The sequence below is a fragment of the Vulpes lagopus genome, chromosome 14 (assembly GCF_018345385.1).
Source record: "Vulpes lagopus strain Blue_001 chromosome 14, ASM1834538v1, whole genome shotgun sequence".
In the NCBI taxonomy this organism is placed as follows: Eukaryota; Metazoa; Chordata; class Mammalia; order Carnivora; family Canidae; genus Vulpes; species Vulpes lagopus.
In genome coordinates this window covers 25,628,884-25,655,312 of record NC_054837.1, presented here as the reverse complement: position 1 = coordinate 25,655,312, position 26,429 = coordinate 25,628,884, and the positions used below count along the sequence as shown (strand labels likewise).

General features: G+C 55.8%; 1 protein-coding gene across 1 annotated transcript in view; it reads right to left on the bottom strand.

The window, feature by feature from the left end:
- Positions 1-26,429, bottom strand: part of RBM19 (RNA binding motif protein 19) — a 122,066-nt gene that overhangs the window by 10,520 nt on the left and 85,117 nt on the right. The window contains exons 22-23 of the mRNA XM_041729239.1: positions 20,993-21,098; positions 9,632-9,752 (exon numbers count right to left, since the gene is read on the bottom strand). Of these exons, the coding sequence (XP_041585173.1) occupies positions 9,632-9,752; positions 20,993-21,098 (227 nt within the window). The remainder of the gene's footprint in view (positions 1-9,631; positions 9,753-20,992; positions 21,099-26,429) is intronic.

Below are 26,429 nucleotides of genomic sequence, written 5' to 3'. Positions count from 1 at the left end.
TGGCGTGGGGATAACGGGCTCTCCTGGTCCCCGATCTTTTGAAAATGTGCCGTCCTATGAATGATTAAGTTATGGGGGGGGGGAGGGTTGGTGAACTGTTGCAGGCTTTAAATATCATCTGTATGCTGATGACTTCCAAATTTATATCTCAGCCCAGACTTCGCCCCTGAGCTCCGAACTCATAGATTTATCTGCTTGACATCCCGCGGGGAGTCCTAATAGGTGTCTCAAACCCCGTGTGCCCCCCCACCCCAGCCCCCACCTGCTTTTTCCCAGCTTCCTAGGCTTCATCATCACGAGGCACCACCATCCTCTGAGTGGCTCTGAGCAGAAATCTCCACACTGGCCTTAATTTCCCTCATGCCTTCCAGAACAAATTAGGCCGGCTCTACTAATGGTAGAGCCCATAGGCTCAACCCACCTGCTTCTCCCCATCCCCACACGGTCTTTATCCCCACCCAAGCCACTGCCCCTGCTTGCTGGGAGGATGGCGATGGGACTCCTACCTCCATTCTTATCCCTCTACAATGCACGCCCCCACAAAACAGGGAGGAAGAGGTCTGACAGTGTAAATCAGGCCACCACACTGATCTCTGAGGGAACTTCCTGCTTTACATTGAATAAAAGCCAGGCTCCCTGCCACTAGGCCCCACAAGGAGCCCTACTGGCCCCTCTCCAGCTTTGTTTCCTAGCATTCTCCACCCTGAACAGTTCTCTAGCCACCATGGCCTGCTATGACCGCTCCTGCCCCAGGGCCTTTGCACCTGCAGGTCTCTGTGCCGGGAATGCTACCTCCTCCCCCCCGCCCCCCCCATTATTTGGCTGGCTGGCTTTCTTCCTCCTATCACAAAAATACTGACTCCTTGGAAACACTTTTTCCAGGTCAGGCCTGTGCCAAGAGTAGGGGAAAATCTCTCTACTCCTCCCACCCCTGAGGAACATCTTGCCATTCTTTCCCATTTCCTCCACAGGGCTTGCTGTCATCCTAACATTGTTATTTACTTTTTCTTCTTTGTCATCTGCCTCTCCTCGTCAAATAACAGCTCCACGAGGGCAGGGGTCTTCTCTTTGGTTCACTGCTTTATCCTCAGGGCTGAGTAAGGCTTGATCGTTTGTGGTCAATGCAGACTTAAGCACATGAATGAATGAATCGAGTAAATGAGGGGCAGAGTAATAGGGCCTCCTTCCCAGGGAAAGCTGGAGTTCTTGAGCTGAGCACTACAGCTAGGGGGTGATGGTGAGGGTGTGGCTATGATACTTCTAGAGCTGTACACTCTCTAGAGAAAGGAGGAGTCATGGTAGGAGGAATTAGCTGCCCCCATGGCTTTTAGATGAAATAAGGCAGGCATCTCAGGAGCCCCAGGGGCTGTAAACTTTTTCTGTACGTGGTGAGGCAGTAAATAGTTTTGGCTTTGCAGGCCACAGGGTCTCTGCTGCAGCCACTCTGTTCTTCCCTTGCAGTGTGAGCATGCAGCCGTACCGACCACGTGAACAAACGGGGATGGCTGTGTGCCAAAAAACCCTTTATTTACAAAGGCAGGCTGCAGGCTGGATCTGGCTCTGGTTTGCAACTGCTGACCCATCTGGATTGGGAGGCCAGGTCCGATAAAAGGGGGATGATTTGGGATTTGGGGGCCTCTGTGGATACAGTGCATGGTGAGATAAGGTTATCTGTTCTGCAGTGTGCAGAGCTGTGTGTCCTCCGGCAATTCACTAGACCTCTCTGGGTCTCAGTTTGCACCTCAGAAAGACAGGAATGGCACTTTTCTCCAGGGAGCGAGGAGGCCAAAATGGGACTGTGTACTCAGAACCCCTTGGCAGTGCTCCCTGCATGGAGCAGATCCTCCACACAGCCCTCTCTCCCCTCTTCTCTTGTCCCTGACTTGGCTTTTAATAAGAAGTCACATGGCTGCCCCTTTCAGATTGGTGGTGTGTCTAGGCTCAAGGTGGTAAGAGCTGGTTTTAGGCCAAGCAGGACTCCAGGGCTGGCGGCACGTCTGGCTAACTGTGGGATCTGAGGCATGCTGTCCAGCTTCCCTGTGCCCCAGCTTCCCTCCTGTGGGGTGACAGTGAGGAGGAACTGAACTGGCTCTCACATAGTGGCTGGTACGGATGAGATGCTCGGTCAGAATGGGCCATTCCGATGTTTGTCTATCTGCCACACAGACAGTTTAGGAGCCTACCCTGTGCCAGACGCAAGACTGCACAGGGGATGTGGAGAGGGCCCCAGGCCCCAGAGGGTAGAGCCTTTTGGGGCGAAGAGATGTCAGACAATTGCACACATGAACAAAGTGGCAGGAAGACCAAGCAAGGGGCGTGAGGGGGAAATGGAGAAGACAGGGGTGGGTTATGAGGGAAAGGGCCGATCTCTGATGCTCTGGCTGAGGCCTGCGGGCGTGGAGGGTCAGGGGTCGGGCTGCCAGGTCAAGGGCACTGGCAATCAGGCCCCTTCCCTGCCTGGTTCCCACCAGTGCCCGGCTGGGGGCGGGCAGCAGGTGCTTCGATGCTAGTGACCGACCCGGACAGGCACCCGTGTGCACCCAGACAGAGCAGATCTCCCTCCCTGGCCTGGCCCAGCTCGGGCGGGGGAGGCACTGCTGCCAGCCGCTTGCCATGCCGGTCATGTCTCTGTTCCCAGCTCCGGAGGTGAAAGGTGCAACCGCTAACCACAGCCCATCAGTCCTCCCAGCTGGAATAAGACAACGGCGGGAAGCAGAGCCGCGCTCCCGGCCAAATAAAAGCCTGTTTGCCCAGGCCTCCCTGGCTGTGCGGGCTCTGAAACAGAGGGTTCTGCGGGCGGATTGCTTCTCTACCATTATATTCTTTCGGTGCCACTCGCGGGTACCGCGGCCTGCCGAGGCCCTGAAAGCTTCTCGATGCCTCGACCCTGCTGGTTTGTAACACGCTCAGGAAGAAAAGGACACAGCCAGTGGCCGACTTTCCTCTTTCTTCCCTCCTTGCTCTCTCTTTTCACCCTCCCACACGCGAGGCACTGAAGAATAGCACTTCACCTACCGGGGGCTTCGAGGTGCAGTGGGGAAAGCTGGTTCTGGGCGGGAGGGGAGGCAGGGGCGGGCCAGGGGTGAGGGGAAAGCGGCCATCCTGCTACTCTCTTTCAAAGTAACTCTGTCTGACATCAGGTCTTAGACTTGGGGCAACTTTTCCAAAGATTTTTCAGAGGCCTGCTCTTTGTTGTTCAATTTGATGGGTCTATCGTAGGCTAATGTAATATCCTGCCATCTTACAGGGACAATGGAGAGGATGAAGGCTTCCAGAGGGTGGGGAGGCTGGGTGGTTTAAATCAAGCTTCTCTGGCTGCCGATACAGGAGCCTAGGTGAGTGGCGAGCACCAGACCGGGCACTGAGCACATTGAGCTCCCACGCCCAAGGTGGAAGGCAAGGCATCACGAGTGCCATCTTCTCAGCGAGGAATCCTCCTCTTCCTCACTACCACTGTGTACTAAGTGCCTACTATGTGCCGGGCACAGGGACATAGACAAGGGAGCTCAAGACAGGGAAGACGAGCTGGCATCCAGAGTCAGATGCAAATGCACAGTCTTGAGCGCTGCCCACATGGTGGGCATATTCATTCTCTCACACACAGACACATGCATGCACACGTACATACACATGCACTCAGTTATTGCCCAGGCAGGCTTATAGAAACCAGGGCTCCTTTTTTGTCTCTATTCCTTGGGCTGGGCACACCTTCCCTCAGCCTGGCTTGACTGAATGGAAGGTCAGCAAGGTGCTCATGGCAGCCCAAAGAACAGGATGAGTAACATCTGTTGCACCCTCACTTGTGCCAGGAGCATTACAGGCATTGCCTCCTTAAGGCCCGTGATTCCCCAGAGGAGGTGAGTGCCCTTGTCCCACCGTACAGATGACAAAGCTGAGGCCGAGCACCTTGCCCCAGGTCCCAGAGCACCAGAGACACACGCTGGAGTAAATGGAAAGGGCACTGGTGCACACCTGCTGAAACAAAGACTCAGTCCAGCAGGATGACGAAAAGGCCAGGCCTTACTCCTGACACAGCCGCCAGTAACTGGGTGCCTCTTTGGGCAAGTTATTATCCTCCCTGTGCCTCAATTTATTCATCTGTGAAACTGAAGACAACGTCCGTATTTACTTCTTTGGATTCTGCAGGATTAATAGCTGTGACAGCCCGAGGATGACACCTGGCACAGAGTAAGGTTTAACAGATGAAAGTTGTTATAGTGGTGATAATAATAATCAGTGTTATCTGGCCGGAACCGTACGCAGAGCTGTCCACCTTAACCTAGGCTCGTCAGGGACTCACGGCTGGAGACAGGGGCCAGTGGGCTCTGGGCTGGCCAGCAGGCTTCGTGCCTGGCCCTGCTGAATGGCTGAGACGCCTGCCTGTCATTCCCACATTCCACAGGCGGCCCTTTGTCGTGGCCTCGGGGGCTCAGGCTGGGCAAATGGGGCTGGGGCCTCCACCTGAGATCTGAGTGCCTTCCTGGCAGAGCTCGGGGTGGAGGGAGGCCACTGGGCATGGGTCCCACCTGCCCTCAGAGTCTGCCAGAGCCCTGGAAGCACTGAACAATACAGATTTCAACACAAATGAACTGGGTATTTTTCACCACAGGGAAGGGGCAGAGTGGGGGGAAAGGGTCCAGCCAGGAGAGCAGAAGGCTAGCAGCCCTATCCTGAACATTCTGGGCGGTGGGGGCACCTCCCATTTCCTGAAGAGTACTGACAGACAATGGGGTGGGTGGGTCAGAGGGACTGCTGGCTCCAGAGCACCTGTCCTGCGCTGATTTGTCTACCCCCCGCCCCAGGGTCCAGCTAAGGTGGGAAGGACAGATGGAGCTGTTGCCCTGAGTACGGGGGCCTTAGCAGAACTGTACAAGTTGGAACTGGCTTCCCCTACTCACTGCCTGCATGACCCCCCGCAAGTTACTTCCTCTCCATAAGCCTCCTCTCTTCATCTGTAAAATGGGAAGGCACACACCCTCTACCTCCTGGGAGTGCCCCCTGGGGGAGTGCCCTGTGGGTCAAAAAACCAAAACAGCAGCTCCTGCTGCTTTAGTTACTGCACAGATCATCTTCAGGACAATTCTAAGGCAGTGTCTTTGTGAGTCTTCTTGATTTGTAAAAGGGGAGACAGTGGCCCAGAAGGGGCCCAGTGTCTCCTCCCTGACAGCAGGGAAACAACAGAAACCAGGTCTCCTTGATTACAAGGTCAAGGAGCTTTCTCCTAAAGCCAACCTTTTGGGGACCAGGAGCTTACAGAAAATCTGATGACAATAGATTCTCTTGCCAGACAAGTAAATGCACACGTGTGCGCACCCGCGTGCACACACACACACTGGATGACACATTCCTGGGTGTTCATAGCTCCTTTGAGGCCAGTCCTAAACTAGGATCCACGAAGACAAGGTTTCACATATTCTAGGGTACAAATCCCTGTGTCTTATCTTGCTGTGTTCTGGAGAGAGCTTTCTTTTGTTTTCAGAGGATTATCATATGTTTCTTTGGGAAAGAGTGCTGTGAAACACAACTGGGAATTAGTTTGCTCTCAGGCTGCCTGTCGCCTCTTCATGACCCAGACAGGTGAGGCCAGTGTAGAGGTTTGACATGTGGGTGGGTACCTAAGAGGCCCCTCCAGATAGGAGGCATCCCCTCCAAACCAGATACTTAGGCCCTCAGCAAACCCAGCCAGCTCTATCCCAGCCACACATCCTGCTGTTCACAGGCACCATGTGCTGGATATTTCCTAGTGCCACCAGATCCATCCTGTGTCCTGCCGTCCCTTGGAAGGTGTCACCTGGTCCTCAGTGGGTCAATGGGAGACCCAGAGGAGAGCAGAGGTAGGAGAGGGAGCTGCAGGCTCGTCACTTGCTTTGGTGAGTTCTCTGGCATTGCTGTTTCCCTCTATACCAGGGGACTAAGTAGCTGTTGGCAGGCGCTGCTCTCGATGGACCCCAAAAGACATCATTTCCTCCCCCTGCTGCCCCTATAGGCCCTGGGGAGGGGGTTGGGAGACTGCTCCTTACTGCTGCTCACCTCTGGCCCCCACCCTCCCCTCTGCATTTACAGGCTCTTCCCGACAACCACTGGGGTAAATTCTGTTCCCTGGTGGGACCCTGCCTATCTTCCCTTGGTGCTGGGAGGGTCTGGTAGCACCTGCTTCCACACACTCAGTTATAGCTCAGAGCTCATGACCCCTTCTAGAACCCGAGCAGGCAATGTTCATCCAGGAGGACTTAGAGGCAGTCCAAACACAGAGCTGGGCTGACCCTCAAAACTGACCTTGGGGCCCTCATCTCACCTTGTACCTGAGCTTCCCTGTCAGCAGGGACACCGTAGCGTGCACACCACAGGGCCTTCTATGAGGACACACCACATCAGTTTCAAGGGGCCACATGACATTTTCCAGTACCATCTATTATTCATCCCCTCCACTTCTGGAAGGGACCCAGGAGAGTCTACATCAGGGTCTGGATGAGTCAGGACGAAGGAAATCATACAGGAAACACACCCCCAGAGCTAATAAAGGTCCCAAACTTCTGGAAAATAGCATTTCCTACTGTCACACAGTACAGGGCAGTGGGTGGGATGAGAGGCTCCTGAGCTGGCCTGGGGTTCAAATCTGCCACTTTCCAGCCACATGACCATGGGCAGTGCCTCAGTTTCTCTGTCTGTAGAATGGAGACAGCAGTGCTTAGAGCCACTACTGCTATCCTGAGGCTGAGAGAGTGCAGGTCATATACTGAGGATGGCCCTGGCACAGAGCGAATCCTTAGTAAACAGTAGTCGTCACATGTCACTTCAGTGCTTGGCCTTAGTTCTCCATCCGTAAAATGAGGCTTCTCGCGGGCGCCTGGGCAGCTCAATCGGTTAAGTGTCTGCCTTTGGCTCAGGTCATGATCTCAGGGTCCTGGGATCAAGGCCCACATTGGGCTCCCCACTCAGTGTGGGAGTCTGCTTCTCACTCTGCCTCTGCCCCTCCTCCCCCATGACCTGTCTCAAATAAGTAAAATCTTAAAAAAAAAAAAAAAAAAGAAAGGGGGCTGACCATGCCCATCTCGTCGGGCTAGTGGGGAGCTCATAGGAAGATGAGTGGAAGTAAGCTAGTGCCTGTATTACTGCCGTGACTGCACCTGCCCTGCGTGGGCCTCGGGCTGTGGCTGTGGGAGACGGCCATAGAAATACTCCTGGCTGAGTCTTCCCACTGGGGTGAAGCAATAATGCTGTCTCTGGAACTCAATTTATTGAAGGGGGCTTCTCTCCGATGCAGGGCAGAACTGCTGAGACTGCACGCTGCCGGCCCCGGGGGTGGGCGGTGGGGAGGAGTGGGCACAGTCCCTTACATAAACATTTGCCGACCGGTGCATTTGGGCCTGTCAATGGCTGTCGATACGGACAGGTTCCCTTTCTGCATGTCAGGATTCGGGGACCTATTGAGTTGTAAGCTGGTAACTATGTGCTCAGTCCCGATTTCTCTGGTTTCTTGTGTCCTGATTTCCTTGCTCCTATCTTCCCCAGCCTTAGACTGAGGGCCTGGCCATGCCAGACACTGTGCCAGGCATGGGGGCCCAGAGAGGAACCCGCGGATATGGTCTCCGTGCTGGGAAAGACATCAGTCCAGTGAGGATAAAACCATAATCAACTAAATTAGGACATGGCAGGGAAGTAGAGGGATGGAGGTGGGAAAGCAGAGGATGAGCCACTACAGATATGTAAGGAGGCGGCAGAGAAGGGGAGGGCCTCCCAGAGGAGGTGTCATTTGAGCTAGGCCTTCATGGCTGAATAGGTACTGCCCGGTTAAAAAAACCTGGAGGGCAGAGCATTCTGAGCAGAGGAAAGTACACACAGGAAGACACAGAACACCACGTGGCGTTTGGAGAGGTCTGGACGGACTATGCTGGGACAGGCCACTGGAGTGGGCCAGGGGGTGTTCTGAACAGTTTGTCAGGCTGGGCTGCAGTCCTGTCTTTGCAGCTGCTAGAACACCTTAGGGGGATGCAGTGTTGCATCCCAGAGACACTGCTCAGGAGCCCCATGTGCTAGCCCAGAGCAAGACCAGCGAGGCCCAACTGGGAAACTCCTAGCCCCATAGGGCCACCTCCTCCACAGGTTCCCCTGAGCTGCTGCATGAATGGAGTGGTGGTGGTGGAGGACCGGGTGTCACTGGCAGGATAGTAAGTGATCACGTACTGGCTCCAGGCTCCATCCCTATGCGGACGAGTGGGGGGAGGGTGGGCGTCGTCACCAACACCCCTGGACTGTCCCCAGGTGACAATGCTGGTCCCCTGATACCTAGTGGCAATGGGCAAGAGCAGCAGTGGCAGGTGCTTGGGGTAACTGGTCCATCCAGGAAATCCTCTGAGGGCTGTGAACCCTCCAGTTGTCCCCGGGACCGCTGGGTGGAGGAAGGCACCTACCACCTACGACCCCAGAGCGGCCATGGCTGATGCTGTGGCTGAGACTATGGAGCCCCCTCACCAAGCCTGGCTTTCCCAGGCAGGCAGGAGGAATGGACACATTCCCAGCTGGGCAAGGCTACTTCCTGGGCACTCGTCACTAAGCCCTCAGGATCCTAAGTGGGTAGGAGGCCAGCAGCTGCCCCTTTACTGCCTGGCCTGAATGCCTTGTGAGATGCATGGAAGAGGTGTGGAGATGGGACTGAAGTTCAAACGTCTCTCGATGTCTTCAGAACGAGGGTGCCTACAGGGAGGGGCAGTGGGGGGGCACCTGTCACACCTTCCACATGCTCAGTGTGGCCCACTGTGCTTGGGGCTTTCCCTCATCCCCACCTACCTGACTTCCCAGCAACTTGCTGGAAAGGATGAGGCTCCTTGTGAGCCGGCCCCCCACTCTCTCCACTTTATCTGTTCTAGCCACGCTGGCTTCTCCTTTCTCCGCATGCCACAGTTAAGGTCCCCATGGCTCAGGCAGCCCTTTTGTGGGCACAAACGTCATGTCTGCAAGGAGGCCTTTCTAGACCACTAGCACAAAGAGTGTACCAAGCTTCTTCCACCCACACCCCTAGTGCTAGAACCAAGCAGGTGCTCACTGAGTTTTCTGGGGATGGACTGAGTAACTGGGGAGGCCTTGTGATGCCACCAAAGTGTGTAAGAGGTGGAGTCGGGTCTTGTGACCATGAGGCCCCTAGCAGGGAGTGGATGACCCTCAAACCCAGTCACCGAGGACGGTCCAGCAAAGAGGTGGTAGAGGATGGGGTTTCAGTGCAAGTGACCCCCTAGACCGGCCACTTCGACCCAGACAGAAAGTGCCAGGTAGAGGGGGCAACTGGACGTGAGCTGTGGTCTTGGGTAGTAGTGCCAGCTAGCCAGCCACCTGGCGGGATGGAAGGCGAGGGACAGAGCAGGGGAAGGGATAAACACCCTGACCCCAGTCTCCTCCTCTTCCCAATTTCCTGCCAGGCCTCCCAATGACCCAGTCCAGCCAGAAGCCACAGGGCATGGAGGCTACACCAGTGTAATCCACACAGGCCAGCCTCTCCATGTTAAGTGGGGAGAGGAGAGCGGAAAACAGATCTAGGAGGCAGATGGAGGGCACTTGGCACGCACTGGGAGGAGATAGGGCATCAGGCAGCCCGTCCTGACAAGGACAGTCCTCCAGGGAGCCCTGGGGCACTTACCGTGGAAGTGCTCGGCTGTCTTCCGCCGCAGGGCCTGCAGGCTCACCTCGGAGTCGGCCCACTCCAGGACCAGTCTGCGGCCGTACAGGTGGGTGCTGTGACACAGGGCCTGGAAGGCTCTCTTGGGGAGCATGGGCAGGATATAAAAGTGCGAGTTAGTGGAGACCTGCTCAGACACTGCCTTCTGTCACCCTCCCACCTGCCGGCCCCTCAAGCTCAAAGGCCAGGCTCTGGCCCTTGTGACACCTGCTCTCTAGTGAGGGCGTGGGAGCTGTTGGGCACTTTGTCCAATTAGTGGGTTACGTTCCCAGGGAAAGAGCTGCAAGTGACCGTGCTGTCAATATATCTGCAGTAACTGGTGCCCGGGCCAGCTGCCGTCCTCTCTCCCATGCTGTGTCCTGTCTGGGGAGGGCCACCCCATTGGTCTGTTTGCCTCCCACTGTGCCATCAGGGGCAATGCCACGTGAGAAAGCTGAGCTGTGTCAGGGCTCGTGATGGCCACGCAGGGCCCTCACTGTTGGCTGGTGGCTCTGTCCCCCACCTCTCTGCCTTTAGCACACTCCTTCCTCTTGCTCTCTGCAGCGCCTGGCCTGGTGAGGTCTTCCCACCCCTCCCTCGGGGGTTTGGTGCCACTTTGCTGAGATAGAACCCATCAGGCATTCAGGGCATCCATTTGAAATACACAGTGCACGGTTTTTCAGGATATTAGGAGTTGTGCAGCCATCAGCAGGACAAGTTCAGAGCACTTCATCATTATCCTCCTCCCAAAGGAAACCCCACACTTTGATGTGGCCACTCCACACCCTTGCCCCAGTCCCCAACCAGGACTAGTCTGCTGTCACTTTGGATTTGCCTGTTGTGGACATTTCATGTGAATGGAACCATGCAGTTCTGGCAAGTTCCCTCTCCAGCATCGCTGGGGTCCAAGCTAAGTGGTGCTGCCCAGGGGCTCTTCCTGCAGCTCCCCTGGGGTACAAAGACACTATGTGCTTAGACTCTGGAGCCACCATGTCTGGGCAGGGTGGGCCCTGCACATCCTCGCTTTGAGACCTTGAGCAAGTTCATGAATCTCTCTGGCCTCAGTTTCCTCGTTTATGAAATGGGAATGTTAATGGCGTTCCAATCTAAGGGTTCACAGGGGATGAGAGTTAACACGGAATGTGCCTACGATAGTGTGTGGGCACATAGTAAGCGCCAATACATGCTAGCTCTCGTCCTGGTTGTACTGTTACTGCAGACAGTTCCTTTCTCTCAGCAGGGAGGCCTCGGGTCAGCAGTGGGTATGGGCAGGGCTAGTCAGGGATGCTCATCAGCAATGGAGGCAAAGGTGGCTAATGGTGGCGTCTTCGTCTGTGCTTCTGGGCTGCAGCCAGCACCATGCGGTATGAGAAGAGGGGCCGTGGGGCATGTCCCTCTTGCTCCCTCCATGCTGCAAGGAGGCACCATGGGACCAGCAGAGCTCCACGCTGGAAATGATCCGCTTCTGGCCCTCTGCTGCAGTGTGACCATTACAGGACCATGTGCCCCCAGAGAATGGGTGTTGGAATCCACACCCCTGGTACCTCGGGTTGTGACCCTCTTTGGAACTAGGTCCTTGCAGGTGTAGTCAAACTAAGGTGAGGGGATACTGGAGGAGGTGGGCCCCCTAACCCACTATGACTGTGGCCTTGTAAGAGACAGCCATGTGAAGACAGATGCAGGGTGGCTGCCCCATGGAGACAGAGGAATGCTGCTGTCACGGGAAGCTGGGAGAGGCGGGGAACAGACTTCCCTCGAAAGGAACCCAACACTCTCACCCCCTTGATCTTGGACTCCTTGCCTTGAGTACCATGAAATCATCAGTTACAGTTGGTTTCAGCCATGTAACCTGTGGTACTTTGTTACGGCAGCTGGGATGACCCTGGGTAAGCCAGGTGCCCTACTGGGACCCTTGGTCTCCTCTTCTGTAAAAGGGGGCCAATTGTGGGATGAACATCCACCAAACCCCGTGGGTAGCCCATGGCTGCTGTTCCATACACAACTGCATCTGAAAAGCACTGGTGGGAGGTAGGTGGGACATGCATCTTTAAAAACTAGACCTGTGGCCAAATCGAAGAAATGCTTTGTGCTCAGCTGTGCTTTTTCTGAGAAGGGCCAGGTGCAGGAAACTTTTTCTCCCCCACCCCCCCTTTTTTAACTTTAATTTAAAAAACTCTTTCTGACTGCCAGCAGAGCCTCTGCATTTTTTCCATGCGGATATAAAAATGCATCTGGACTCCGAGCCGAAATGGCCCATTCAGAGCTTTAAAACACACGCGTTCTCAGCTGGCACGGCAGAGAAACAGCCTGACTGGGGGAGCTGGGGTTTTAAGATGGGGGAGAACAGCCAGTCGGGAGTCTGGCATGGCGGGTATTCCGTCCTGGTGCTGGGGTCCCTGAGGAGCTGCGGTCCCGGGGATGCAGATGGGTGGGGGCGGCTGTGAGGCTGCATCTGGTGGTGGCTGAGCGGCAGAGAGAAGTGAGGGAAGTGGGCCTGGGAGGTGGGCCCAGGCAAGGTGCCCCGACCCTGGCCTCCTCCTGCGTGCACCTTCAAGCTGGCATTTCCTTCCAACTCCTGAAACCCTGTACTCCGTTGCTGTGCCTCACAAAGTCTGGAGACATCTCTGTTCCCTGTAGGAGTTGCTAAAAACTCCCCTCTCCTGCCATTCCTCTGACATCAACCCTTCCAAATTCTCATCTCCTCTTTGGAAGAGCTTTGGAAGTGGCACAGACATAAAGACTGGGGGCTCTGGACCTTGGCTACGTTGGTTCGAATACAGTAGAGGATTCGATCCCCTACTGTATCACTTACAAGCTGTGTGAGCTTGGGCAGGCTGCTTAACCTTTCTGGGACTCATTTCCTTGAGTGGAAAGAATGGATGGGAGAAGCCCATGAACTGCAAAGTGTGCCACTTGCAGCACTATTGGCTGTTATTATTATTGTGGATGCCACCTGTTCCCTTTATGCCACCAAAGAGCAGGACCAGTATTTTGGTGGGACATGAAAGCTGCTGTGGATTTGGTGTTGGAGAGTAGCGCATGGTTCTCCGAAGACAGCAGGACTACCATCCCTAGTTCCAGTCCCCTCTGGGTGACAGGAGACCAGTCCCCACTGCCTCAGTAGTTGCAATGGAGCGGCTTCAAACTGTCATAGACAGCAGAGACAGTGACTCGAGGCTAGGATTGGCCTTGGACAATCCAGAGTGATCACACTTTACTAAAAGAGCCTGATGGGAGCTTGTTATATTTGGGGGATCCAAAGAGGCAGGTGAGTGAGTGAGAAGGAGGACCTCAAGGGGCTTTCAGGCTCACGCAGGAGACACAGAAAGTTCCAAGCACAGCAGAGAAAACATGCAGCCCTGGCATCTATGGCCTGGGGCCTGCCAGTAGCTTTCTCCCTGGCCTCTGCTTACTGAGATCCATGCCACCTTCCCCCTGAGAGTTCTGAACCTCAGCTGTAGGTGCAGCTTAACTCTGCCAAATGGATTCTCAGGGCCTTGTTTCATCTTGGGATGTTTGGGGGTCAGCGCAATGTGGGTATCTCAGAAGAAGCGGGGAGTCAGGCGTTCCTAGCCTGGTGCTTCTCTCTAAAGCCTACTTCTGCTGCCTGTTTTCCTCTCTTGGAATGAAAGGGCCTTCTTCTTCCCACAGATTATGGATCTCCTGGGTTGGAACTCTAAGCATTTGACCCCAACCTACTCAAGAGAACAAGCATTATTCTCTCTCATCTCAGTGAAAGGAATACAGGCACTGGTCAAGGTCCCTACACATGTGAACTTCTCGCTTTTCCTTTTAGACCTTGTATGTTCCATCCCTGGGCCTCTGTAACATGCTTTGGCCTTGGAAGAGCTCCCTTGAAAAGGTGACCTGCTGGTGGCCCAGGGCACAGCCTGCTCTCCTCGCACAGACTACAGCCGGGTGCCCTCCCTGAGGCCCACGCATGTAGCCTCCATCCCAGAACCTGTCCCACTAGCACCTGCTTTTGTGCTGGCCCCCTCAGCTCAGTGTGGAACCTTGCTCAGGACAGAATGTGCCCAGGGAATATGGTAGCTCCCCCTTACCTATGGGGGATACGTTCCAGGACCCCAGTAAAGTAGGCTATTTGCTGACCCAGATGGCTGCCCAAGGTCCCTCTGCTTTGACCTGGGATAGACAGACTTCTCACTGCAGGCAGCAGGTCTCAGGGCCTGGCCCCACTCAGAGAACTGAGGCGGACTAAGGCGAGCTTGGGCAGGTCTGGCTGGAGTACAGGCTAGCCATTATCTAGTTTCCTGGCTTGGCTGTCCTAGAATCACACCCCCTTGACCTCCTCTGACCTGAGCTGCCAACTGTGGGCACGGAGAGCCCAAGCCTCTGGCTGCTCTTCCGCAAATCCTCCTCCACCCCCAACCCCCACCTCCCAAAAGGCAATCTACGAAGGTAGACAGGGAATGACAGCCACCGGCTACACTGTGACCAGGCCTGGCAGTCATCTTTCCATAACAGGGAAGGTGCTGGAGGGTGGCCAGCGCAGCACTGGCCTGACCTTTCTGCAGCTCTCCCTGGAGATAGACCTCTTCCTCCTAGCAACAAAAGTCGACTCAATGCCCTTGGCAGGACTCCCATCCCAAGGGCCATGGCTCCCAGCCTGGACCCGAGGACAGGACTCCTGTCTTTAGAAGTCCAGGCACTTCTTGGCCCCTTCTGCACTGTCTTGCAGAGTGGGAGGGCTGTATCTCTCAGCAGACATCAAGTGCACCTGAGCATGGACAAGTGCAACCCATGCCAAGCCATCTGTGCCCCCAATGCCTGAAGTAAGTGTGACCTAAGATGGCCAAGAATGACCATGTGTGCCCGGGAGCTGAAGGAAGGGAATGGGAGCACTGGGCCCTGGCTGGGACTGTTGGGGGCTTGGCTCCTTCTCTCTGCTTGAGGGGGTTGAAAAACGTGGGGCCTGTGCTTCTGGGAGGAGGCTCTGTGTCTCTCTGGGCAGCATCCCGTGCTAAGGGGCACAGTCTTTCTTTAACGGCTTTGGGCTCCAAGGGGGACACAAAGTGGGGCCCTGCTGCTTTCTGGCCTTGGGATCCGACAAGGAACTTTTCTGCAAGTGGGGGCCCTCTTACCTCTCGTGGCTGCCAGGCAGAATAAATAAGACACAACGATTCATTTATCCCCCACTGCCCGGCACACGCTAAGAGCCTGAATCCTGGGACCTGTTATTGCCACAGGCAGGATAGTTTTTAAAGAGTTATTAGAGTGGTCCCGGAAGGAAGAGAGATGTCCCACTCCACTACCTTGTCACCTTTCCTGGGTAACGTGTCCTGACTGCCTGATAACTCTGAAGTGAGGACACTGGAGCCTAAGTCCCTCCTTCAGGGGCAGAGGCCTAGATGGAGGGACAGGGTGAGCAAAGGGCTACCTTGTGGCGCTGCTTATACCTGATGATGAACAATGCACACTTGTGGGTCTGAGGAGAGTGGCTTGTCCTGACCCTGGCTTCTCGGCCCCTAAATGTGTTGGCGGAGCCCAAATCCCTAAGCAAGGCTCAGGATCCAAGACACTTTCTTTCACCCCTGGGTACTAATGATGGGAAGCAGGTAGACACAGGCCTGAGTGTATGTACATAACACACCTGCCTGAACAGAAAAATGGGGACAAAACCCCAATTTTCAAGTTTGCTTCCAGTTCACATTTCTAGAGATGAAAAATATCTGATGGTCAGGCGGCAGCCCTGACCCCCGGGGCCCCAGCACATGCAGCTGCCGCCCCTTCTCTGGTGCCTGTGCCACAGCCTGGGCCTAGCCCTGCGTCCTCACAGTTGCCTCATGGGGCAGTATTATTTCCAACGTGGAGATGGATGAGTAATCTGGGGCTTGGAGGTACAAAGCCCCTCATCTGCGTCTCATGGCCTCCTCATTTCCACGGGGTGATGGCCCCTGTGGATCCTGCTGCACTCCCACAGGCCCCATGGAGACAGTGCTCTACTCCCTTCTTACACTCAATTAAGCAAACATGTGTTGAGCGCACACCACTGATAATCTGATGGTGATCATCGTTTACAGGGCAGGCAAAACAGCCCAGCCCTGCACTGGCCACACCGGGCACCTGGCACGGAGGTGGCCATCCCTGCATTGAGCAGCCCTGGTTCCCTTATGGTTTGCTCTCTCCACCAAGGTGCTGGTTTCAGCAGAGCCCACAAGGTGACAGCTTGGATGCGGCCAGGCCCCATGGGAGCCCTCTACAAACCCGTCAGCAGCACCCCAACCATGGGGTGGGGGTGGGGGAGCTCAGGCCATGTGTCCACCACCTACTCCCCGGCCCCATCCCTGGCATGGTGCAGAAGCGAGAAACGGAAGGGACACATGAGCTGGTTCGACCCCACAATTAAAGCCGCGGTTGTTTACCACAGTGAGAACAGCTCTGCCTGCCAACACCAGCCGCCATCACGTCTCCCTACTGCCGGCTCCCCCCAAGTGTTTATTTAAGCCAACACATTGCTCTGCTAATTGGATAACATTCCATGTGAAAATAGACCTTTTAAAACAACAGCAGTGGCGGCAAATAAAAACAGCTGCAACTGCAAAAGTACAAAGGCACGGCGGGCTCGGGAAGGAAAAATTAAAGGCGCATGCATGGGAAAAAAAATTAATATTCTGGTTTCCGGGCTGCAAGTCTACTCTTTCCATCCTTTCCCTTCTGGGCCACCCTTCTTTTCCTCCTCTGGGAAAAGAGAGAGGAGGTGGCGGCTGTGCAACAGAACCCCAGTGGCTACTGGTGGCCCCTCTGAGGCTAGGCTGTGGTCAGGCTGGGGAGGCCTGGAAGTCGATACATGTGCTGGTGGGGCTGATCTGGGGTGCTCACTCCTTCTTTGGGTGTGTGTGTGTGTGTGTGTGTGTGTGTGTGTGTATGTGTGCTCACTTCAGCCTGGGCATGCTCCCAAGAGATGCTCTGCCCCCCGCCCCCACCAAAATGTCTCTAACTGGCAAGTCCTTCTCTCTGCTGGGTGCTGGGGCGGGGGCGGTGGCAGGGGTGCTGGAGAGAGGAGAGGCTGGCGCTCTGTGTAAGCAAGTGAACGAGGAGGGAGAGCTTGGACATGTGGGCTTCGGTCTCTGGTTGGCAGGCAGGCCGGCCGGCTCTGCCCAGTCCTGGCTGCTTGACCCCGGGCCAGTGACTTCACCCCTTGGAGCCTCAGTTCCCCAGGTGTCAAATGCCACCCGCCACTTTCCTCCTGGAGCCCTGGGAGGATTAAAAGCGACAAATCAAACACCCAGCACCTCCCTGCCAAAGACAGGCTCTGAGAAGTTGACAGTTTTGATCAATGCCAAGATGTTGCTGTTCTAGAAACATCAGTGTCCAGAGGGCCATGTGGCGCCCCAGCGAGGGGGAGAGCCAGGCCACCCAAGGAAGACTACTGCATTTGGGATGGTTCAAGTCCTGGACTTCCAGGCTTCCCTTGGAAGGGACCATGCAGCCTCTGTCCACTCCCCTCCATCTCAAGGGGGAAGGTTCTTTGAGAAACATGACCTCTGGAGTTTTAGGGAATGCTACTACCATCGGAGGCAGTGATACTTATGCCCCGGACAGCAAGGGCTGACAATGTCCTGGGACGGGAAATGTGGCGAGCTTGGCGCCTCGGCCCCCTGGAGCTGGGGCTGGGCTTCCCACTGGTCCACAGGGATCAGTCCACGGGGATCGGTCCACGGGGCTCTGCAGCGTCTGTGCAGATGGGAGCCCAGCGGCCATGCGGAGAGACGGGGAGGGAGTTATGCAAATCTCCCGTCCGATTCCCGGGGCTGCTGCAGGTTGGGGGGAGACAATGTGCGTGTGGTGTACAAGTCACATACAGAGCCTGCATGGTCGGTCGCGGGAGCCTCGGGCTATTCTCTTCAGTTACCTGGTTACTCTGAGCTCTGCCATGACAGCCTCTGCGGAGCCTCGGGCTAGGATTCTCTTTCTAGTTTGAGGGTGTGTGCTTGACCCAGAGGGGCTTGATGGATAACAAAGTCCCTGATCACAGGCGGGGTGGGACATGGTGGTGTGCAGAAAGGTAGGAGGACTCAAGAGTGCCTGGCGCAGGAGTGGCACAGATGGGCACATGTTGGGGTCCAAGCAGACAGTGGTGTCAACGGGCTGCCTCTAGGGACTGACCAGGACCTAATTCTCTCCTCTGCCAGCTGGCAAAGTGGGCTGGTTGATGCTGGAGAAGGAGCACTGTACTAGGACCTGATATGCCTGGAGTCCAGGCCCTGGCCCCACCCAGAAACCAGTTCCTCCACTGCTTTCCAGACTCACGGCTGTACAGTCCACTGTTCGTGACCCCCTCCCGTCTCTCCCCTCTCTCCTCTACCTCTCCTTCCCCTTCTCCCTCCTCCCATCGGAGCACTGGCCGGGCTCCACCCCAGGTGAGGCTCCAAGGGTTCAAGGGTTGCTGATGCCAAGAGTGACCACTTCCATCTCCATGAGGGCATCCTGCCAGGCAATGGGAGGGAAGTCCCTGGTAAGGAATTTGGGTGAGTCAGGGATCAGCTAAGCCCTGAAAAGGTTTCTAAAGGAGGTCTGCTTCCTCTAGTGCTTCCAAAGGACGAGAGCCATGCAGAGGAAGGCCACCGGAAGAACTGGGATCGGGCAGGTTCCCCTAGCATTCCCACAAATTCCTTCTGTAGAAGTAAACCGAGATCTCGGGGTGTTTCGCTCAGCGTCTCCTTACAGCATTGTACTCCCTCTTCAGGCTCACACCCACCCTCGGGCGGGCTCGATGTGTACAGCAGTCAGAATTCTATTCACCAGTCTGCAGTGTGCATGGCTCCCTGGGTCAGTGGCTGACGCTAAATGTGCCACAAGGAAGGCAGTGAAGTTCTTCAGACATGGAGGAGAGAGAGAAGCAGCTTCCCCGGGAGGCAAAAAGAGCAAAGGGCTATCTGCAGGGAAGATGCACTCCTGGTGGGTTCCCTCTTCGGGGAGGGCCAGCTGGCATGGTGGTGGGCACAGGGGCCCTCATCCTTACGTACCCAAAGGGAAGAGCTGTGGTGGGGATGCCAGGGCCAGAACCGTCCCTGAGCCCAGTCGGCCGCCTATCAGATGTAAGGGGCGGGAGGAGTCAATCCCAGAAGGGCTGCGGGTTGAGTCCTCCCTGTCCTCGGCTGCCCTTTCTCCTCCTGGAGCCCAGAATGGGAGGCAGGGAAGGGGTGCAGGGGGAGGAGCCACCTGCATCAATCCCCGGAGGGCTGTGCTGGCTGGCTTCGCAAATACCCTCTGCAGCCTGGCCCTGGGGCCAAGAGCTTGCAGCACGTGGAACTGGAGGCCGGGAGCCCACACCTGGTCTGACCCTCCAGCCCCAAGAGCCACGTCCATTCTGACAGCAACCTCTGCCCCGGAGAGAGGCCCCCATGCAGAAGAGAGTACACCTCTCAGCCAAGGGGCTCTGACGCCTCTTCTCTCCCCTCTGTCCTATTCCTCCTCCTTTTCAGATCATCTCTGTTGTGATGACTGTCACCACCTTCTTCTTCATTGTAGCTAGCAAGCGGAGCTCCCAGGACTGGCGCCATCCTAGAACATCACGCCATCCAAACCTCATGATCACTCAATGAAGAAAATCCTATTACCGCTTCGTAAGGGGGGAAACTGAGGCACACAGAGAATAAGGCACCTGCCCGGGGTCACACGGCAGATGGTCATAGTGCTAGGATTCCGACTCAGGCAGTCTGGCTTCCGAGTCTGTGCTCTAACGAGCCCCTTTGTAAGAGGCATCACTTGGGGGCAAGGAGTGAATCCCCCCCTTCTCCCCTGCTCACAACTTCACACAAAAACCCCGATATCAAACAGGGAACAACGACTCTGTACCCTCACCGTCCAACCCCTCAGAAGCACAGAGCTCAGTGGAAGGCCGCGGAGAAAACACTGCTCTGCCCTGCCCTCTAGCTGGGATGGTGGCCCTCAGGGGGACAGGGTTGGTGGGAACAGGGAGGCAACACTCACTTGTCTCCAGGACGGCAGGCCTGGGTTTCAGGCACTGTCCACCTTTACCCGATGAGGGTAGGACCCAGTTCCTACTGCTGTGTTACAACTCAGGAGCCTGGGGCGTAGAGCAGGGCTTGGGAAGCCAAGTGGCTGGCGGGAGGGCGTGCTGGACGGCTGCCCTCCACAGCTTCCCTCCCAGCCAGTGCCGGTCCCCCAAAGGCGCCTGCCCTGCTGATGGGGACCGGGGCCGGGGCCTGTTGCACGCAGGGGGTCCTGCCCCTGCTGCCACGGACAGGAGGCAAGGGAAAGGCTGCCAGCCGAGAAGAAAGGGGAGCAGATGTCCGGACAAACACGGCCACGTGTCAACACAACAGGCACTTGAGTTCAAGGCGCTGAGACAAAGGTGGCTGGCAAGGCTCCCTGGGGTCCCAGGAGCGCCTCTGTGCCTGTGCGTGTTCCCAGGACCCACAAAGGCTGCAGCTGCGTCCCTGAAATGTCACCTTGGGCTCCACCCACTGGGCCTCTGGCAACGCCAGCTCACGAAAGGCCAAGGGATGTGATTCTGATGATTGCCCTCTGCTTTTCAAAAGGCGCCTCGTGAGAGGTGGAGGGGATCCCAGCATGAGCAAGACCGCCCGTCGCCTCCTCTACCCCTGAAGAAGGAGGGGGCCCACAGAGGGGAGCCCACAGTGACAGTCTGCTGCCATCTCCCCTGGGGATTCTGATGTGGTGCTGCCAGGGCAGGGGCCGCGGACACAGCCAGGAGCCCTGGTCACACTGCCTCTGCTCCCACATCTGCTGTCGGGCTGGGCCTGGCACCCACCACAAGAGCAACACTGCCACGCTGCACTGAGCCCAAACCCCAGGAGGCTGCCTTGCTTCCAAAATGAAAGATGCCCTGCCTCCAGAAGCCTGGAAAATTCTGTACCTGTACTTATACACGGTGGCACCCGCCTGGGCTGACCTTGCCTATAACGAGCACAACTGAGGCCCTGGCCACAAGTGGGAAGATGAGGGGAAAGGTGTGTCCCTGTGGATACATCTTCCCAAGGTGCTGGCCCCTGGCCCCTGCCATGCTGCCCAGTGTCTCCCACACTGCCCGTCTCAGGGGGCTCATGACTGGGGAACTCTGTCTGAACCGGGGAGGCCCAAGAAACCCATTTGCCTCCCCAACTTTGTATCCCAGGTTCCTGTGGATGTCACATCAGGGAGGGAGAGAAGGGGATATAGAACTGCCCCCTCCTCCAAATATAAAACTCAGGGCCTTTTCTTACAAATTAGCAAGGTCAGAGTAAAAGCAGAACCACATGGGGCAGCAACATGCCCTCATCCCTTAAGACGTTCCACTGCTTCCCCTCCCAAGGGTTCAGAGGGTAGTGGGGTGGGTGGGGGAGGGCATGGTCTCACCTTTGCATCCTGCTTTGTGAGGAAGTCCACGAAGCCGAACCCTCTATGTGTGCCTGTCCCGGTCATCTTTTTTGGCAAGCGGACAGTCTTCAGCTCCCCGAAGGTGCTAGAAACAAAGCAGAACACAGTAGTTTAAGAACTGCAAAGGGGCTGGGGAATGTGTGGGAAGGCAGGACCAAATCTCACACTCATCCTTTCTGGTTAGAAAAGTGCTCATAGGTGCACGTGTGTACACACACACACACACACACACACACACACACACACCATACACTTGTGTCGCTTCCCCACTGGCCAGCACTTGCTGTGGGGCATGACTGGCCTTCTCCTTTTAGATCCTGGCCATCATGCTGGGCAGGGAGGGATGATCAGGTTGGAGATGCTGCCGGAGAAATTCTGGTTCCTCTCTGACAGGCTGGCACACTTGGCCTCCCCTTGCCCACGGGGCCGAATATCTGGCAGGGGGGATGCAGCCCTGTACACGCATGGCCAGGGCACGGGGCTGCTCATGTGTGCAAGCCAGGGATCCGGACGCGGAGTCAGCAGGGTCTCCTGACCTGAATCCGCCTGCGTGGCTGAGCACACAGCAAGCCTGTGTGGAGCAAGCAGGATGAGCCTCCTCTCCAGGCCCAGGGCCCCGGGATGTTTCTTTGGTGCTCAGTGTTGGAATGACACACGGTTACTCCCTCTAAACCCCACAGCCCCTACCTCTGGGCTTTAGTTTTGATATCTGCTAAGCCAAAGTCAGGCAAAGCTCTGGAGAAGGAAATGGCTTGGCTCCCCCTGACAGGGATCAAACAGGTAAACATAGCTTGGACCATCCCCTGCCCTCCCCCCACCTCCTCCTTCCAGATAAATGTTCCAGAAATTCCCGGACAAAAGGATCAGGCCTCTCTGGCTCTCCTGTCTCACTCCCCCACCCCAACCCTATCATGTCCATTTATCAAATCTATATGCACAAATTGCTGCCGATAAATATTTAATGTGCACAGCATCTGAAGAGGTGTTATTTTATTTGAAAATCTACACACACTTGCGGGTGCCTGGGCACACACATATACACTCAACGGCCTAGGATGCTTCAGGGCCAAAGACCGATTGGGTAAGAACACGGTAAGGGCCGTAAGCTCTCGTGAAATGATATAAGCTAAATCCGAGGCGTTAACCTGCAGCCCTGCCAGCATGACCAGGCATCTGCCAGCCCAATTTCTGAAGGCAGGATGGTGTGTAAATGCAGCATTATGAATCCTCAAAATGAATCTGCACGTCTCCTCGGAGCTCCCCCAGCAGCTCCCCCCAGGCTAGCGACAAGGCCGGCCTCCTGGGGAGGGGAGGGGCTGGAGGGGGTAGGCCGCAGAGCCCTGTCAGTCTTCCCGGCCTGGCTGAGGCTCTGGCTCATTCTGAGGGGGGTGAGGGGGCGCGGCTGGGGCCCAGACTCTAGGCAGGTGGGGATAAGCAAGAAGGTGAGGTGGGAGGGCCTGAGGACTCAAGCCTGCAAACCCTGCTTTCTTCTGCCATCTAAAGGCCGAAGCATCCCATGACAGGCACTGCCTCTGCCTCCATGGGAGCCTGAGCCGTGGCTAGTGAGGGCAGCGGATAGATGAGTTTTCTCATATCCTTATTCAGATAAACGGGGCCTTTGGCTCCGAGTTCTTCAGAGAGACATGGGGACTGCAGGGATGGTGCATCTGATGGCCATGAGGACCAGAGCATGACAGCAGTCAGATGGTAAGAGGAGGCCTTAGCAAGCACCTCCCATGTGCCCAGGCCATGCTCGGTGCTGTACAGACAAGGGGCAGACGTCCCGTGGCTGTGCTGGTCTCTCCCTTCCTGCCCCAGGCTCCAGGCTCTTGCAGACCTTGTTTAACTACTGCTTAATCCAAGCAGCCTTTTCTCATCCCTCTGGGCTGGCTGAATGGCATCCCCAGCAGTCAGGGCTTCTCCACCAGGGCACTGTGGTATGGATACCTGTGTGCTCTCTGCCTTTCCTCAAGGCTGGAGCTCAGCTCTGCAACAGCAGAAACCACATCTATCTTGCTCATTAGGGGAGCCGCAGCAAGGAGCCCAGTGCACGGCCCAGAGGGGATGCCTGGCAGCATTTTTGGAATGAACAAACAAGGAAACAGTAGCCCCAGACTGCACGCGAGACCACTGGTACTTTACCACTGACACTCAGAGAGCTGTGTTGAGGAGGACATGAAACAGGCCATGGAGTATGTACAAATTAGCACAAATTTTCATTAGTAGTCTTGCCACCCCCATTTAATGAATGGGGAGACTGAGCCCAGGGAGGTAGTAGTTCTGGCTAGCAAGTGGCGGGTTAGGACATGAGTCCGGGTGGCTCTGATGTGAAGCCAGAGCTCTCCTTCCACTGCAGTGTTTCATGGTCCTTTAGTTATCAGGATGGGGACTGGCCGCTTTCTGGGCTGGGGGTCACTTTCTGAGGTGTGGCCCCATCTGGCACGAAGCTGGAGCAGGGTGGCTGGGAATGGCCTGCTCGGACTCCAAGGGATCCAGGGACTTACCCAAGACCCCAGGGTAAGACATGGCGACTGGGTCCCAGTTCCTTTTGCTCCCACCTGCCTCTGCCCACACAGATTACGATCCTGTACCCTGATGGTCCCAATGGCCTCTGCCCAGGTTTCTTCATAGCCCTGTCTAATTTCTGGTGAGTTAGCCTCTGTGAGTGTGTGCATGACAGAGAGAGGAGGAGAGAAATAGCTGAGGTTAATTCTTCCCTCTGCAGCGCACTGCAAGCTGCGGATGCTCTGTGCATGGCAAGCAGCTAAGGGTCCGGAGAAAGGCAAGGAAAATAATTAAAAGGTGGAGAAAAAAGCTGATGAGGAGAGGCTGAAGGCGGTGTGCTTATGTGGCCTGGAGAAGTGGCATCTCAGAGCTTGGCAAGGGAGGGGGACTATGGCAGAGGGAGGCCCTGGATCCATGAGGGACTGTGTGCAGGGATCAGGGGCTCCTGTTCCAGACATCTGGCGGTGGGGGGGGGGCTGGGGGGGTCACAGGCCCCACCTGCACAGCACAGAATCTTGGGTCTGAAGATGCTAGTAGCTTTAGAAATTCCATTATTCTTCACAGGGACCAGGGAAATGGTCCTGATGACCATGTTTCCCCCTTCCTTCTGAGAAGAGCGTAAGAGAGAGCTGGGACTTAAGAAGCAGCTGCAAGATTAGGGTTGGATCTTAGAAGGAACTTCCCAACATCTGGGAAGCCCTGAAATGAACCAGCGAGGCTTCAAGACACCGTGATTGTAGCCGTGACTCCAGCAACCAATGACCTGGTGCCTGTGATGTGCTAGGCCTTTTTAAAATATACTGTTTCCAGCTGTAACAACTGTGAGGCAATGGCGTTAGCATCTCTATTTTCCCAGGTGAGAAAGCCAGAGGCTGGAGTGGCCAGAAAACCCGTCCACATCCCCTTGCCATGTCCCCTGGCCGGGCCTGGGCACCGGGGCGAGCGCTGGCTGCCACTCCTCCGGCCCAAGAACAATGCCGGGAAGGTGGCCGGCTCTGGCTGCTAGCGTGACTGTGCCAGATAATATAAGGCTGGTACTAATGATCTTGGAGCGATATCGAAAGCGAATTAAAAAAGCAAAAAAAAAAAAAAAAAAAAAAAAGGTTGGGGGGGGAAATCGATGAAGTACCTTTAGCTCCTTGGAGATAAGCGATATATAAATACCAGCCATTATTAAGGTTCTTATCTGACAGGAAGGTCCACGGAGGCATTTTTAAGAGTGGCTTTTGAAGGAAGTTCTGGAAGGACCCTCGTCTCCTGGGAGCAGAGGCTGCCGCCTAGGGGAGGCCAGGCAGGGCCGCCAGGGACCAGAGAGGGAGGGAAACGGCGAGGCACCCAGGAGCCCCCTCCCACCCCAGGCCCCGCAGATCGGGAAGGAGCTGCGTGCGCTCCCCACTGTGTAGATAATAGAAACCACAAAATAGCAATTACTGTATCAGAAGCTGTGAATAAAGAGGACATACCGGGCTTTTAAACATGGCCCTCCTTCCCTCCCCCACCATGCTCACACTTCATAACAAACTCACACCTCACTTTTCCAATTACTTCATTCACCTTGGGTTCACCAATTACTCCCCCATGCCGCAGCCCCACCCCCTCCGCCGCACCCAGAGCGCATGACTGCTGGCAGGCCGGTGGGTTTTCCACGACTGGAGTTTGTTGTCACGTTTCTAATTTCTTCCGAGGTGTGTAGGGGTGGGAGGGAGAGAGGGGAGGGGGTGGGAGGTGTTGAGCGAGGCGAGCCAATTATGCCCAGCCCTCGTAAACAGGCCTGGGCATGCAAATCGTGTCTGCACACAGGCCTGAACGTAGATGCAGTACGTGCGTGTGTGCTGTGTGTGCATGTGGCGACGTCCTCCCTCCGCACACACTACCTATCCCCCCAACCGGACTCTAGCCCCGGCTGGTAACTGCTGGGGTTTTGGCTCTGCTGCTAAAAAGGGGACGAATCATCCTCTCTCTTCCCTCCTTGTTGGAAGTGAGGGAGGAAGGAGTGAGAAGAGAGGTGAGGGGGAGGCAGAGAGAACCCTCCAGAGATGCAGAACTTGACAGTTGTGCAGCTGCTCTGGTGCCTGGGTCCTGGGGCTTAATGAGCTGACTGGGAGGCTGGCCTGACCCTCTGACCTGTATGCTGACACCAAGTGGGAGTCAGGTACACCCTGAAGAGCCTAGGCCCCTCTGCTCCCAAGATGTAAGTCCTTATCGCTCCCCTATTTGGATCTGCCGGAGGAACCAGCACCCCAGCAGAAGTGCTGAGTCACGTGGGGAAGTTTGTTGGCATGACTTCTCTTCCACCTGCGCTCAACGCACTGCTGAGGGGAAAAAAAATATCAGCTGTCACCCAAGGGACCCAGAGTCAGACAACAGTGTGGTCTCGACAAGATGAAGGGGTGGTTTGTGATAAGAATAAACCCCAGGCTTCTTTCTCTTCCTTCTAGATGTAAGGAAGAAAGGGCTAAATCTCTTGGCAAAAAAAGCCTTTCAAATACATCCCCACCACCAGCACCAATTTTCCAACACACAGCATATCCGTGCATTCTCCCGGGACTTCCAGGCTACAGGCCTCACAGCATGTTAAGCATCTGCTGTACATGATCTCACACCAGCTTCAGGAGCTAGGCACTGCCATTCCCATTTTTATAAATGGGGAGAGCGAGTCTCAGAGAAGTCATGTGATTTCTCCAAGGTCACTCAGCAAGTTATTACACACATACCACAGGGGTGAAGTGTCTTGCCCGAGGTCCCACAGGTGGCAATGAGCCGAGCCGGGTTCAAAGTGGGCCATTTGTCCCCCTGTGCCTCTGATCCCTCAGGGGTCACAAGCCCTGTCTTGTATAGCAACAGCCAGCCCGATGCTCCCTGTGTGCCAGGTGCTGGGAGGTAGTCAATAGTGGGTCATACATCACCCTTG